The sequence below is a fragment of the Phytophthora infestans genome, genomic scaffold (assembly GCF_000142945.1).
Source record: "Phytophthora infestans T30-4 supercont1.14 genomic scaffold, whole genome shotgun sequence".
NCBI lineage: Eukaryota > Oomycota > Peronosporomycetes > Peronosporales > Peronosporaceae > Phytophthora > Phytophthora infestans.
This window is the reverse complement of record NW_003303745.1, coordinates 1,597,534-1,614,253: the sequence shown is the minus strand read 5'-3', so window position 1 is coordinate 1,614,253 and position 16,720 is coordinate 1,597,534. Positions and strand designations below refer to the sequence as shown.

Genomic DNA, 16,720 nt, shown 5'->3' with positions numbered 1-16,720 from the left:
AATAATGCGACCTAATTGGCAGATCATTTTGTATTCTGAATTGTGATGGGTCGCCAACTTCAATGGGATCGATCAGGGGATCTGCTACGGGAGGACACTCGTGATATGTAGCGTGTACATTGTGTACAGGTGTGTCCGTCTCACCCAAGCGTGTCCGTCCCACTTAAGTGTGCCTGTCCCAGTACACAATCTGTATACGCGAACATAACGACAATGATTGGGGGGCACTAGGGACTGCATATTGGAAGCAGGGAGAAATACTAAGATTTCTAACTCAATCAGTATCACTTTCAAATTTCCATTCATCGACTCACATCGACTACAAGCTTTGTTCGTATCGTCCTCCACTCTCAATTGTAAAATTCGTGTAACTTAGCTCCATTGTTTTTAGCGGGGCTACTGCAGCTCTCGCAGCCGATAAACATGAAATAAATGTTGAATAGTCGCTTTGTTATTGGTAAATTTGGCACTATCGCGTTTTCAGAATCAGCGATCGAACTTAAGAAAGTGCGCACATTTGAAGCACTTACGTTCTTAGTACGTATAGCTTCAAACTGAAGAAGTGCTAGTGATACTTGAAATTCAGATTAAAAAGGCTACTACTAGCTGAATTCACCATTGACAGATTAGTGAAGCTAGCTGTAAGTGGTTAATGAGCTGCTGCTTCTGGACTGCGTGTATCACGGTGCGAGGGTCTCAACCAAAAACTTAAAAAAATGGTGGAGAGAACAGAGACTAGTGTTAAAATGGTGCAATACTGCATGGAGCTTTTAGAGTGTGACCTTTAGGAGAAAGCATTACTAGTATTCTTTATAGTGATGCTGTTTGGTGCACATTCGCTAAGAAATTACCCACCATGCTACAAGCTGTAGAAGCGTCATGTATGCAACGTTGCTAGCAAAATTACTGTGATTAAAGCTTAACAGTTAAAAAGAAATCCGAATGAGCCGTCGATATATATATATATATATATATATATGTAAGAAATCCAGTGTTACACTATATTTTAATGCATCCATTAGGGTTCTCACTTCAAAAGAGATATTTATTTTGTTTCACTTAATCTTCTTCAAGCAACATTTACTGAATGGGTTTTGCAGGCAACATGATTCTGTTTTTTTGTGATGTCTAGTTATAATAAGTCAAGATATTTTACTTTTGGTACAAAGTTGTGCATTCAGTTACATGAATGTACACACGAACTCGCTCAAAGAGATAGTACCACCACATTTTTCTGTGATATAAGAAATAAAAAGGAGATAACAGATTTAGCAAATCAAAGAGGACCTAAGAAACATTGTTCTTCCAGCGCGAGGTTTTTAATAATGAATCACATAAGAAGTAATAGTTTTTTTTAGGTCGAGTGCCGTCCCTGGAGAAACTCTGGATTAAAATTCAGAGAATGTAGTTGTAAAGTGCGTTTTCCTAAAACGGTTATTTGATATACTGTAGACCACGTTCGTTGTCCAACAATGAGTCTGGGAGACAAAGCTTGTATCAGCGAGGATTGGTGCTAATCGATCATCAATAGAAATAGTCTCTTTCCCGTTGAGAGTCATAATTTTGCTCGATTCAAATGGCGTCTACTACGTGTAAACAACTTTTCAGTATGTGCTGCAGATGGCAAAATCTAGCCATTTCTCCGAAACCAGATGGGCCAAGATCTTATGGAGGCGTTTAGCTCGATGAAGAAATCGAGTGACGACAAGCTGCCAGTGTCATGCGTGCAGCAGCAGACGACTAGAAGAAGGTGGGCACCGAAGGTGTCATAGCGAGATCAGAGGTCCACGACTGGCGCTGTTGAAGATTCAGTATGGACAAGGACCTGGCTGGTGATGGAACCAGAATCGAAGACGGTAATGCATGTTTTCCTGTACGAGCTACTCTTTGAAGTAGGCAGAGACGCTAGAGAGAAGCTAACCACTTAAAAAGCACTTTCAGTTTTACATTTTATTACTTAGGTCAACGGGTTATCTAACGCAGCATATTCCTTTCCGGTTTCTGAACGTGCAAGCGGTTACGAGCTCAGCCCGTAGTCAGCCAATTAGAAACACCTCTGTCAATGTTAGCCACCGGACATCTCGACTTCATGGACTTAGATAGTCCCCAGGAGATGCCACTGATCGCTCGTGCAGAGCGTGCACATCCAAGGACTTCGAACTCCACCTGGCTCACCCCCGGATAGTACGCCTCGACGGCTCATGCGTACACCGGAGGGCTATCAGGATATTATGATGCCGGAGCGCACATTAAGATCAGCACCAACTTCGCGCATGTCCCGGATGTCGGACCAAGACATGATTGCAATACTGATGGCACGACCCGAGCATGCGATGGCGATTGTGAGCACACAACAACGGATGCTGAGGGGGCACCAAAGAGTTGCAGTGCGACGGGAGTACGATATGAATCCTACTGAAGCGAATATGCCTGTCACTACAACTCCTGTGAAGATGATCACTCGCATTACAAAGGAGATAGCGCCCGACGAGTACTTCGTAGCTGTGCCACAGCACGAGAAGCCGAAGGTCGCTTCCACAATACCTCCACGAAGAGTCGGAAGAGACAAAGTTAGCAGCTGCTGATCTGTCGGTAGCTGGCAAAACAAGTCCTGCACGTTCCCCACCGTCGATGTCCAAAAACGCATTGATAGAGCAGAAGCCACTCTCCTACGCTATGGAACAGACCACCAAGAAGCCACTGACCGACACGACAGTGACCCAAACCCCTCACAAGCCGCCGAGGCTAAAACACATACACTGTCGGCGCTTTACTGGTGCTGAGAGGTATCCAGGTCTTGAGGCTGGAGTCGACGACTTCCTGAGCGAATTTGAAGTCGCGTTGCGTATAGAACATCTGCTAAATAAATCACAGTAGTCAAGCAGGCTGAAGGCGTCTGTGCTCGGTACATTATAGGAAGATCAAGCTACCCGTGTGCATCATGAGTTTGCAGGCACCAGTGATATCAGCTACTAGGGGCCGACCGCACATCTCATGAAGGAATTTGGTTGTCGTCTAAGTCAGTACGAGCTAGGGAAACGACTGCATGCTACCAAGCGCACAAGTGATACTTGAAAAGCGTATGTCACCTATGTGAAGTTCATCTAGCGGCTCATGGAAGGTGACCGCTCATAATTACTTCTGGAAACAGTATGTAACAACGCTTGTCCCGACCTAAAATCGACTTTGATAAGCAAGGTTGATGCGACGAACACGAGCTACAATGAAGAGCTCAACAAAGTCGTTGATTTTCTGATTCTTTTCAAGGACGACAGTCGTCGTGTTGGTCACAACAAGCAAGGAGTAAAGAGCAACCTTACCCTTTCCAAGGTGGGGCATATTTTGAATTTCGGATCGCGCTGTACTGTTCACGTGGCACACAAGGCAGGAGCGTCACTCAAGAAACGAGCTGAAGAAGGATTCGTAATTGGCGTCAGTGAACAGCAGAAAGCTGCAGTATCGTATTCACATTCCACGGAGGAAGAAGATCGTCGTGAGCGCGGATGTCCAGAACGTAGACAAGGTCGATGTAAGTGATAACGAGGCTAGAGAAACACTAGGGAGGCTACATGGCGAGTCAGGCGTCGAAGGTAGCACAGACGCTTCTGTTCCTATAAAGAAAAAATCCGATTAAATTTCAGCCAATCAAGCTGGTGATCAAGGTCCGAGCGGTGCTGACGAACTCGACGGCTCAAGTCCTTCTCTACGTTTTCGAAAGTCGAAAGGTTCTCCGCTCACAGAACTAAAAGCACAAGAAGCAGAGCACGATCGACGCTGGAAGTGACGGTGGTGAAGACGCGTACGCTGGCAGCGCTGCAACACTTCGTCGTGGGTTTGGCGTGCACAAGACGTCAAGGACCACAGACTTCTCATTGCCGCATGACCTGATAACGGAGGTTGCCGGTTCAGACAACCTGATGCTAACGGCTTCAATGCCTGCTTACTCCCAGAAATCGATCAGAAGCCATGGAGACGCCTGAGTCGGCTGAATGAAAGGCGGCGGCCGAGAGGGAGCTATCTGATTTACAAATAAATGGGACATGGGAAGTCGTGCGAGCACCAGCAGGAGCGAATATGATATCTGCGAAGTGGGTATTTCATATCAAGTTCAACAACCGAGGTGCTCGAACGCTTTAAAGCTCGCTTAGTTGCAAGAGGTTTTACGAAACAAATGGGATTGATTTTGATCACTATTCTCCGGTACTCAAGATCACCAGCCTTCGGCTGCTCGTGGCGCTTGCAGCTCTATGAAAGCGTCACTTGCGTCAGGGCGATACCATGTTAGGCCGCAATAAACGGCCCAATCCTGATGAAGCCACCTGAAGGCACCCCAGCAGCGAACGGCACAGCGTGGCTACTGCTCAAGTCGCTGAATGATCTCAAGCAAAGCGGGTTGCTTTGGAACCGGGAAGTCAACGCATTTCTACTGCCGTTTGGCTTTACAATGAGCAAGAAGGACCCATGTCGCTACTTTCGGCGCTTCAATGACAAGCTGGCATTGCTGGGTCTCTATGTGGACAATGTGATTATCGTCAGTGAAGCTGATGCTGATAGTAACTGGGTAATGCGACAGCTCGGCGTCAAGTTCGACATTTAGGACATGGGACTGGCCGCTAAATGGCTTGGTATCAGTACTGAGCACATCGACGACGGCATACTGCTTCGCCAGCGCGACACGATCGACGAGTTCCTCCGCGAAATGGGGATGGTTGAATGTAGGTCTTTCAGCACGTCCATGGACCCATCAACGGCATTTGACGACGTTTTGGCGATGGAGCACACCACAAAATTGAGACGGACAATCAGGTCTTTGCTCTCGATTTCAAACTGCATTTGCCCCGATATTACTGCAGTTATCAGCAATTTGGCTCGTTTCGCTGCTCGTTCACGTCAGTGTCATTGACAAGGCGTTAAACGCATGCTTCGTTATCAACGAGGAGCGACAGCGTTTTGGACTTAATTACAAGTATGGACAAGATGTCGGCTCGAAGGTAGCCGTGACAATCTACAACGATGCTGACTGGGCTGGCGATGGTATTAATGCCAAATGTGACTCCGGTGCTGTATTGATGGTGAACAACTCAGCGATGTCATGGGCTTTAAATAGGCAAGCATCGGTCGCGCTGTCGACTATGGAATCTGAGTATGCCGCTGCCGCTGTGGCCAGGAAGAATGCTGTGTGGACCAAGCAGCTACCGGTCGAGCTTCGTCTATGAACAACGAAAGAAGCTGTCCTGCTGCAGGTAGACACTCAATCTGCTATTAGATCAATGTCGAACAAGATGTCAATCTCTCGAGCCAAGCACAACAACATAAGGTATCATTTCATCAGAGACGTTGTTCGACAAGACGATGTGGCGGTAAAATACTGCCCAACTCAACAACAAATCGTCCACATTATGTCTAATCCACTGCAGCGCATTGTGTTCGAGCGTCTATGGGTTCCGTTTCACATGATCAAGGTGGTCGATATGGCGTAGCTTTTGTGATAGGCTGTTGCAGATGGCAAAATCTGGCCATTTCTCCGAAACTAACTGGGCCAAGATCTTGTATACGCGCTTAGCTCGATGAAGAAATCGAGTGACGACAAGCTGCCAGTGTCCTGCGTGAAGCAGCAGACGACTAGATGAAGGTGGGCACCGAAGGTGTCCATAACGAAATCAGAAGTCCACGACTGGCACTGTTGAAGATTCAGGCTGGACAAGGACCTGGCTGGTGATGGAACCAGCATCGAAGACAATAATGCACGTTTTCCTGTACGAGCTACTCTTTGAAGTAGGCAGAGAAGCTATCCACTTAGAATTCACTTTCAGTTTTACATTTTATTACTCAGATCAACGAGTCTTTTAACGCAGCATTTCCGGCTTCTAAAAGCACAAGAGTAACGCATCGGCTGTCTAATGTGATGACAGCGTTTGATCAAACTTCGCCCTTATCTTTTTTTACGAAACCCAAGCTAGTTAGCTACTCATCCATTTATTTGTAGCCATTTTATTAATGCTGATTTATTGTTTATCCAGCGGTCTTTAAATCATCATCGTTGCTTAGCCTATCTATCTTTTAGTAATAATATAGAGGAAATATATAAATTGCACTCTCCTCCTAAGTTTATTGAGTATTCTACAGTAGGCATTGACCTTCAGAGCTTGAAGACGTTTTGATGTGCACTTAAATGCACTTAGAATTCACGTTTCCTTTGTTTTTGTCCCTCTGATTATTGTATTTTGTAAGCCAAACTTTTTAACTGTGAACAGAGGCTTTGAAGGACACCCACCATCAATTGAGGAGCAACGAACGAGGGGCCCTCCAGGTGGGGGTAATTGTATACCAATACGAACCTGCCGATGCTTCGGCAAACGCGAGAGTTTTTTTATTATTACTTTCAGCGACCATTTCTGTCTATGACTGGTGCAATAGGTGTTCCACTGAAATTGACTGTGAGTGTTAGTTTCTTTAATCTGAAAAATCCGACGACAATGCATGCACCACTTCAACTCCTGTAGTTTGTAGTACTACGTAGTATGCTAGTTGGGGTTCTTTGTCAGGTTCACTATCACGTGTTGACCAATACAATGAAGTAGCTATAGTTTCGATTAACCTTCGATACAGTCATTGTCTTTAGAGGCTCTGCTAAGCAAGGGCTCTCGCTGTTATGGAGTAAGGCAATGTGCACGCTGTGTTCATGCTCCAATACGGTACACATCAATGCAGCACCAAGTGTAGTAGAGTCGTAAGATACGCTCCGATCATCGTGTTCTTTTACTTATGAGCTACGCTTCTGAAATGTAAGGCATCAAGGAAAACTCTATTTGCGTTTAGCGCCGAGCTTGGATAATTCGAGCATCAAGTACAGCTCAAGCTCAGACTGTGCGTGGATAATCTACTGCTTTGACAAATAGGCGGCGACCTTGGGCTCCACCTTGACGCTGCTTAGCAGAGCGGCGATCTTGGGGAAAGCGTCCACATTGAAATCCGGGAACGCCCACTTGATCTTGTTGTCCACAACATCGAGGAACTGCAAGTCAGCATACGACAGCTTGTCTCCGAGGATGAATGTGCCAGCCACCATCTTCTCGAGCGTGGCGAGGAACTTGGGCACCGTCTCTTCGATGAACACCTTCTTCTTCTGCGCCTTCACGGTCTCGTCCCGAGTCAGGAACATGAAGTCCACAAAGGGAGTCTCGATTTCGCACAGCGAGCATGAGAACACGTCGACCTTCAACGCCTCGAGCGCGTCGGTCGGGTACAGGCCGGCGATCTTGGCGGCGTAGCGAGCGATAGCCATGCTCTGCGCGTAGACCGTGTCAATTACCTCGAGGACAGGCACCTGGCCGAAGGGCAGCGTCGGCTTGAGCGCCGGAAGTCAGGGCGCGCGATGCGGTCGTCCGTGAAGGCGATGCCGCCGTAGTTCAGGACCATGCGCGAGAGTTCTGCACGGCCTTGCCGTCGAAGTACGTGAGCTTGAGCTGGGGCTGGGCCATCGTGGTTGGTTGGAGCTGAGCAGAAATTGTGGGTGGGACAGAGCGAATTCGCGAATGAAACGTAGCGTGGTCCTCGCGTCTTACATATCAATTACAGATTCTACGTGTTCACGTAGGAGAATGGCTTGGATAATGCACTTGATCCGTATGCCCTAGGAACACTTCACCAGTCCACTGAAAGGTAAAAGAAAGTATGATTAGATCGTTAGCTTCACTACTCCTCAGCTCAACGCTCTTCTGCGACCATGCAGTCGCTTCTCATGCATTGGCCTGGCATCATTTGTCTTCACTATACTGCACAGCACCTTTGTGCTCAGCTCAGTTGTGCCAGGTCCCGTAGTTCGACCATCCGTCTTGTACTTCACGTTGACTCTGGTCCTAGATATGAATCTGGATTCCAACACGCCTCCTTCGAAGCTCCAGCTTTGAATATTTTGCATCTCCGATGCCAACTCCAGTGCTTTCGTAAAAGCATCAGCAGGATTCTCATCCCCTTTGATCTTATGTAGACTGAGCACTCCACGCTCCACTTGTTCACGTACGTAATGCCAACGCAACTCGATGTGTCGAGTGCGCGGCTGTAGGTAGGATTTGTAGCTAGAACGTGTGCAGCTTGGTTGTCAATACCAATGCGTAATTCCACAGTGTGGTGCCGGAGAATTTCCTGTAAGATGTTACTCTCTGCAATTGCCTCCATAGCAGCCTCACATGCAGCCACATACTCAGCTTCAGCAGTGGACAAGGCTACAATGGACTGTCGTCTCGACATCCACGAAATGGCACCACCAGCTAGTGTAAAAACGAATCCTGTCGTGCTCTTCGAGTTTCTGGGTCATTGGCCCAGTCACTGTCACAATGTCCTTCGAGTACTATAGCCTTCGACTTTATCTCTTGTCGATCGTTCGTTATTCCATAGCTCACAGTACCCGCAAGATAGCGTAGGACACATTTCAATGCACCAACGTGCTTACTTGATGGGTTTGCCACAAATCTACTCAACTGGCTCAGTGCAAATGCCAGGTCAGGACGTGTACTTGTCGCCAAATACATCAGCATACCCACAGCTTCACGGTACGGGAAACTAGTGTCGCTAGTCTTGCCTTCTTCCAGCGGGACAAATCGGGCCTTCACTTCCATGGGATTCTTCACAGCATGAGCTTCACCGTAGCCAAACGTCTCCAAAATCTCGTGTGTATACTTTGTTTGAGTGACTGAAATCTGCTCCTCCGTTTGGTTAACTTCGACCCCAAGATATGCAGTCAATAGTCCTTGGTCCTTGAGTCCATACTCTTGGTCCAAATCTTCAAACAATTCATTCTTCGTCTCTTCATCCTGGATAGCTACCACGATATCATCCACATACACAAGGACAAGTATAACATTTTCTCCATCAATACGATAGTACAGACATGGCTCGGTCAACGATCTCTGGTAGCCACGAGTAAGGAGCCACTGGTTAATTTCAGAGTTCCACTCGCGCCCAGACTGCCTCAATATATACAACGCTTTGGTCATCACATACATGTGACCATCCACTTCACACGGAAATCCGTCAATCGACTTCACGTATTGCAGGATTCCGAGTAATGCATTTAGATATGCCGTATCAACATCTCCTCCATAGAGCTTCAAGGTCAGAGCCGCAGCTAATGCCACTAGAAGCCTGAAAGAAGACATTCGTGCCACCGGCGAGAACGTGTCAGTGAAATCCACTCCTGGTCTCTGATAATTGCCAAGAGCAACTAGTCGAGCTTTGAAGCGAATCACAAACCCCTGAAAATCCGACTTCACACTATAGACCCAGCGTGTCTTGATAGGCTTAGCATCCTTCGGAACATCCTCAAACGCAATCTCTTCCAGAACTCTACGTCGTTTCATTGCCGACATCTCTGCCAGTTCGGCTTCGCGCCAATAGTTACGATATTTGCTTCGCATAGCTTCGCGGTGGTTGCGTGGAATCCGAACATCACTTGCTCGTATAGGACGTCCATTCTCATCCAGTACACGTGACGTATTCTGCACCGCGTTGACTACATATTCATCCAAATACTTCGGCCGACGACGCTTGTGATACTCACGTAGACCAGTTCGAGTTCGCTTCGGACCTTCACGTTCCGCACATATCTCCACACGACCCATTTCTGAGTTAGTTTCATCTCGTAGGTGCTTGCATACCAATTTCTCACACGTACTGGCAATGGTGACGCTGTCAGCATCTTCACTGAATCCCTCATCAATGTCAACCAGCATATATCCGTCTTCATCGGCTACAAGATTCATTTCATTTATAACCGATTCGGAAAGGTTTTCACTTGCATGCAGCCCTTCAGTGCCCACTTCAGATGAACTCCCATCAGCATTAACCTCCAATGAACCACACACACTGACAGCAGACGCATTATCACTTGTCATGTCAGGTTTCGTGTATCCATACACTGTCGTAAGTTTCGACGCTGATCCTTCAGAATTCACACCGTCCCTCTGTACAAGATCATCACTCTGCATTGCAGTCAGAGCACTAGGTAAATCGCCGTCGCCCCTTCAACATCCGGAACACACGGAGGTTCAGTCACTGTGTCTCCGATTCCTTCCAGTCCTGTCCAGTTTGCAGATGCTCTTGACGGTAATGACGCTCGTTGCGCCCCCCTAAGCTACGTCATCACCTCATCTCGCTCTTCAACTCGTTGCGCAGTATCGTCCTCGCCTCCCTCGAGGTCTCTGGTCGCTTCGAGCGTGACCACGCTCATCATCGGAGCAGCGTTCGAGTTGCAGACTTCACTCAGATCCATAGGGTTTGAGTGTTGAGTTTTCGGTACTCGACTCCCTGCTACTGCGCTTCGTAAAGTGCAACGACTCCAAGTCGTCGTCCTCCAAATCTGTTCCATGGCGATCTCGGTACATCACATCTTCACTAATGCGAAGATCTGATACGAATTTAGCTGTACGATCATCAGGAAAGTAGACTTTACAACCCACGGTATCTTCGGCATAACCGAGCACAAAACCCAGTCGCGCGTTATCATGGTGCTTCTTCCGACCTGAGAGCCGGGCGAACCGAACTACTATGACTCATAGAGCTGAGAGCATTAGACACGAGCTTGATATGCTCAAGCTGTCCTCGGGCGGAGACGTCAGCAAGCACCTGAGTACGATGTTTAACTTGCGGACGGAGTTGCTGTCTCTCAACTATCAATTTGACGACACCGCGATGGCGGAATTAATGTTGAACAGTCTACCGCATACGTATGAGTTTGAGAGTTTGCAGAGTAGTGTTCGGTACAATTGTGCTGACACATACATCACCCCAGAGCGGACTCGAGAGCTTATTCGGGTTGCTGACTCTCGGCAGAGAGTTTTTCAAGCTAAGAGCGGAAAACGCAGATAGAAAAGCAGTAGTGTTGAGAAGCAGAAGGCCGATGGCAATGGGCAAAATCGTGAAAAACCTGAGAAGTTTAAAGACACAAAGAAGAAGGTGAAAAAGTGCTTTGTTTGCGACAGTACTAAACACCTTATTTCGGAGTGTCCGCAGAAGGTGAAGAATCAAGACGGGGCCAGAGCTGCTGGAAGCGAGCAGAAGAAGAAGGCACGTGCAAATGTGACTCGTGTGGATCACAACGAGTCATTAGGCTCAGATACAGAAGAAGTACACGTATCAGAAGAAGTGACGGACGCTTTGGACGCTCTACTGATCGACGCCAGACTGCCGGCGGAGAACAGCGAAGAGAATGAAGCGGGTTCAAACATGGAGAAAGAGGCAAGAGGTAATGAAGCTGATACTACTGTTAGCTGTTATTACGATGGCCTCGAACATGATGAACATAAAGTAGACACAAGTAGTGGGTGGTGGTACTTCGATACGGCTGCTAACGTGCACGTGACGGGAAACCCGTGGTATTACGTGGCGTTTACACCGGATCTAAATCAATCCCAGCATGTACATGGGGTTACGCCTGCGCTGGCTTCTCGAGTGGCTGGAGTAGGAACTGTGCAGCTAATAACTGAAGTTGAAGGCGAGCGAAAGGCAGTGTACCTAAGTGACGTCTTCTACATTCCTGGTGCTACACATGGCCTACTATCAGTCGGATTAGCTACAGAACAAGGCTTTGACTTTGATTACCATGGACAATTGAGGTGCTTTCGCGTGAAAGATGAACACGACGATACTGTAATTGTTGCAACACCGGAGTATGGAACTTGGGGATTTCAAGTGAGTCATCCATCCAGAAATGGATTTATTAGTCCACAGGATCGGCCGCTGTGCAATTTCACAGTTGCGGAATGAGTGGCTTCTTTAAAGCTTTGGCATGCGAGATTGGGGCATGTGTGTCCACAATTCTTGAAGACGATGGTCGACAAGAACCTCGTTCGTGGCATGATGCTAAGGCAGAGAGAGCTAAGAACGTGTGACGCCTGTCATATTGGCAAGCAGAAGCAGCGAAGACACTGGAAGAAGCTGGATCGCAACACAAACGCTCCGAACCAAATGGTATACGCTGACTTACTGATCCCTAGTTAAGCTAATGGCACTAGATTCGAGGCTGTTCTTGTGCTCATGGATGGGTACACTCGCTTTGTGAAAGTTCACATGTTGACTAGCAAGTCAAGCAAGATAGTGAACCAGCACATGAAAGAATATGTGCTCTGGGCTGAAAGACAAGCTGGTCGTCAGCAGGATGGCTCTATTCGAGTGAAGTACAGAGTACACCAAGTCTTGACAGACAAAGGCGGTGAATTCGTTAGCACAGTAATGGATAACCGGTACGGAGTGCACGGCATCGAGCATGTGAAGGTGGGTCCAAAGAGTTCACAGCTGAACCTTTGCGAGAAGACGCATCAATCTCTCGTGGAGATGAAGAAGTCGATGATGCATGATGCTGGATTTCCTGTTAGTCTGTGGCCTGAAGCGCTGCGTAACGCAGTGTACATCAAGAACAGAACCTACAATAAGGGAACTCAGAGCATTCCCTATGAGATGATGTTTGGGATCAAGCCCGACCTCCATCATATCCGCAAGTTTGGTTCACTTGCTTATGTGCATGTACCAGTGACACCATAGATTACGCAGAGCGCCTTCCACATGTCGGTTCCGGTGGATTTGTCGCGAATCTGGTGGAAGATTTCTGCTGACAGTGACATCCCGATGAGCTGCATGATGGTCAACTGATGATCATCAAACTCTTCCTCAGCCTCCGACGTAAAGAGCATCATCTTCGTGAGATTCCCATTCACGATATCCGTGAGTTTCTTCTTCTTGAAGACTATCTCCATCGCCCATTTGTACTGCTGCCAATCCTTCCCATCCCAGTTCTTTGAAACACCTTCGTTCGTATACTTTAATGGTCCTGACATCTTAGATCACGTTAGTGAGCAAAATCCGAAAGTCTTTTGGGCTCAGAACATTCTTGGATAATGCACTTGATCCGTATGCCCTAGGCACACTTCACCAGCCCACTGAAAGGTAAAAGAAAGTATGATTAGATCGTTAGCTTTACTACTCCTCAGCTCAACGTTCTTCTGCGACCATGCAGTCGCTTCTCATGCATTGGCCTGGCATCATTTGTCTTCACTATACTGCACAGCACCTTTGTGCTCAACTCAGTGGTGCCAGGTCCCGTAGTTCGACCATCCGTCTTGTACTTCACGTTGACTCTGGTCCTAGATATGAATCTGAATTCCAACAGAATGAGCCCGAGATTGCGGTGACAAACACTGTAATCACATATGAATCAACACTGCAATCATGGGGCATGATACATGTATTACGCTATGGGAAACACCGTGTACTTACACTATGTGATTACATGTTCCAACGATACAGTATTCGCAGCAAATTACGTACTAGAACAGACAAGACACCCGTATTTTACATGCCGTCGGCTCGTATCACTTCGTGCTTCTATCTCGACGTCCCCAAGTTTGTTTCATATATTCCGCAGTTGATTCAGTTCTGTTGACTACGTGTACTAATATGACATGTATGACACTCAAGCATCACCAGGACACATTGAGAGCAAATAAAAAACATCGAGTGATGTATCGCAGCTGGAGCAGCCTTTTCATCTGCCACTGGGAATCTGCCAATATCATCACTAATCGACTGGAGGGTCTCCGCTGGCTGCGCTAGGTCTGGGAGACGGATGGTCGAACTACGGGACCTGGCACAACTGAGCTGAGCACAAAGGTGCTGTGCAGTATAGTGAAGACAAATGATGCCAGGCCAATGCATGAGAAGCGACTGCATGGTCGCAGAAGAGCGTTGAGCTGAGGAGTAGTGAAGCTAACGATCTAATCATACTTTCTTTTACCTTTCAGTGGACTGGTGAAGTGTTCCTAGGGCATACGGATCAAGTGCATTATCCAAGCCATTCTCCTACGTGAACACGTAGAATCTGTAATTGATATGTAAGACGCGAGGACCACGCTACGTTTCATTCGCGAATTCGCTCTGTCCCACCCACAATTTCTGCTCAGCTCCAACCAACCACGATGGCCCAGCCCCAGCTCAAGCTCACGTACTTCGACGGCAAGGCCGTGCAGAACTCTCGCGCATGGTCCTGAACTACGGCGGCATCGCCTTCACGGACGACCGCATCGCGCGCCCTGACTTCCGGCGCTCAAGCCGACGCTGCCCTTCGGCCAGGTGCCTGTCCTCGAGGTGGATGACACGGTCTACGCGCAGAGCATGGCTATCGTTCGCTACGCCGCCAAGATCGCCGGCCTGTACCCGACCGACGCGCTCGAGGCGTTGAAGGTCGACGTGTTCTCGTGCTCGCTGTGCGAAATCGAGACTCCCTTTGTGGACTTCATGTTCCTGACTCGGGACGAGACCGTGAAGGCGCAGAAGAAGAAGGTGTTCATCGAAGAGACGGTGCCCAAGTTCCTTGCCACGCTCGAGAAGATGGCGGCTGGTAGATTCATCCTCGGAGACAAGCTGTCGTATGCTGACTTGCAGTTCCTCGATGTTGTGGACAACAAGATTAAGTGGGCGTTCCCGGATTTCAAGGTGGACGCTTTCCCCAAGATCGCCGCTCTGCTGAGCAGCGTCAAGGTGGAGCCCAAGGTCGCCGCCTATTTGTCGAAGCAGTAGATTATCCACGCACAGTCTGAGCTTGAGCTGTACTTGATGCTCGAATTACCCAAGCTCGACGATAAACGCAAATAGAGTTTTCCCCGATGCTTTACATTTCAGAAGCGTAGCTCATAAGTAAAAGAACACGATGTTCGATGCGTATCTTACGACTCTATTACACCTGGTGTTGCATTGATATGTAGCGTATTGGAGCATGAACACAGCGTGCACATTCCCTTACTCCATAACAGCGAGAGCACTTGCTTACCAGAGCCTCTAAAGACAATGGCTGGATTGAAGGTAACTCGAAACATGGGCACACCATAGCTACCTTTTTGGATTGGTCAACACGTGATAGTGAGCCTGACAAAGAAGCCCAACTAGCATTCTACCAACTACAGGAGTCGAAGTGGTGCATGTGTTATCGTCGAGCTTTTTGGGTTAAAAAAGGATTACGGAATAAAATCTAGTAAAAAAACGGATGAATTTCTCGTGTGGCTTAAAACGAATGCTTTTGGATCTCTAGTGTTTTTTTTCGAGTTTAATATAAATGTATATCGTCTGAATAATGAAAAAGTAAAGATATGGTTATCTGGACGAACGCCCACTGTGGTTGGCCGATACTAATAGCTATTCTCGTCGTAGCTCTACGATAACGACGACTAGTCAATGACTAGTAGTCACTACTGGTGACACGACGATGACTCGTCCGTCACATCTGAGCGCACGTTTGTCACTATCGACTATTCCCGACATGAGCTCGAGAATGACGTGTTATAAGGCTTCTATAGAAAAAAAAGAAATTGAGAAGAAGGCCACTTATCATCATTTGAGCGCACGTTTGAAGCCATCTCGTCACATTTAACACACGACAGGGCACGTAGCGCTATTGTACTACTGCCATCTGGATCTCACTTTGTGTACCAGCACGCGTTTGTGCGCTCCAAAGAACGTCACACATTTGTGTACAGGTGCACATGTAACCTGATGTGCGAGAAGGATGTCAAAGGAGCCAAGTGGAGGTGCAGGAGCTTGCAGAATGGTCGACAGTCGCCGTCTCGTAGCTGACATTATGTCTGCCAGCTAGTAAGTTACGCCCACTGCCAGTGATGGCCAAAAATACATTGCAGGTATTGGTACTGTTTGCAATACTGAGAAATACTTTATTGCAAGCGCTCTGGGGTATTGCAATACATATTGCGGCAACGCTGGGAACTGCAGTACATATTTACCAGCGATTTCGGCGATCCTTTTTAAAGTCGGTTCCCAAAGGTCGCAGTATTTGCGCGTCAAGTCTTTTGGCGCGAACTCAGAGGCCCATCGAGTGGCCAGCAGCGTTCGCGCCTTCAAAATGGGCGCGAATTTGACCGCTCCACCACCAGCCAGCTCTCATTCTGCTTTTTGCAGCCTTCCCTGCAGACGCCATGGCCCTCCAGTCCAGCCCGCTTTCTATCGACCGCATTCCCGCAGACGTCCGCTTCTACTACGACATATCGGTCGTCGACGGCGAGGTCTCGTACCAGTGCCGAAAGTGCCCTGTTCGACCAAAACAGGCTTGGAAGTCCGGATACTACTTCGTTTCACCCGAAAGCGGCTGACACCCGTCAACTTCGAAAAAATCTTGTTCCTCAAGCATAATCGTTTTCTTTGGAGCGCCACCATGGTAGCTCAGGCGATGAAGGATGCCGGTGGTAGCAGCAGCAAGGCTGGTACGCAGGATTAGTACTGCAATAGTACTGCAAACTCGCCGAGTATTGCAATACTTACTGGAGACAAGGGGGGGGGGTAGTTGCCGTAGCTATTGTTTGCGCTTAATGTTTTTACAATGCCCCGCAATGTATTTTTGGACATCACTGCTCACTGGACTGTCGCGGCTTCCTTCTTTAGATATATCGTGCTTTAATAGCAGTCTGGTTTTTCTGCGATTTTCCTTCAGCTCACCGTACATTGATTATATAGTACACATGTTTCTATACTAGGTGATCATCCGTTAGTTTGTATGGACAAGGTGCTCATCCGTCTTTGTATAAAACTAGACGTTCGTCCCTTTTACACTAGAGTTTAATCTTTTCTCAACGTATTGACATTCACGATTAACTTCAGTGGACACCTATTCCACCAGTAATGGCCACTGCGCAACGACGCAGACGTACACAAGATGCATTACAGG

The 16,720-nt window shown here is 47.7% G+C and overlaps 1 protein-coding gene across 1 annotated transcript; it reads left to right on the top strand.

The window, feature by feature from the left end:
* Positions 1-13,967: 13,967 nt before the first annotated feature.
* PITG_09238 (uncharacterized protein) lies at positions 13,968-14,568 on the top strand (the record flags this gene model as incomplete). Its single annotated transcript, XM_002903482.1, has 2 exons — positions 13,968-14,012; positions 14,101-14,568. 2 exons carry the CDS (start codon positions 13,968-13,970, stop codon positions 14,566-14,568), a joined length of 513 nt encoding a protein of 170 aa, XP_002903528.1.
* Positions 14,569-16,720: the final 2,152 nt, after the last annotated feature.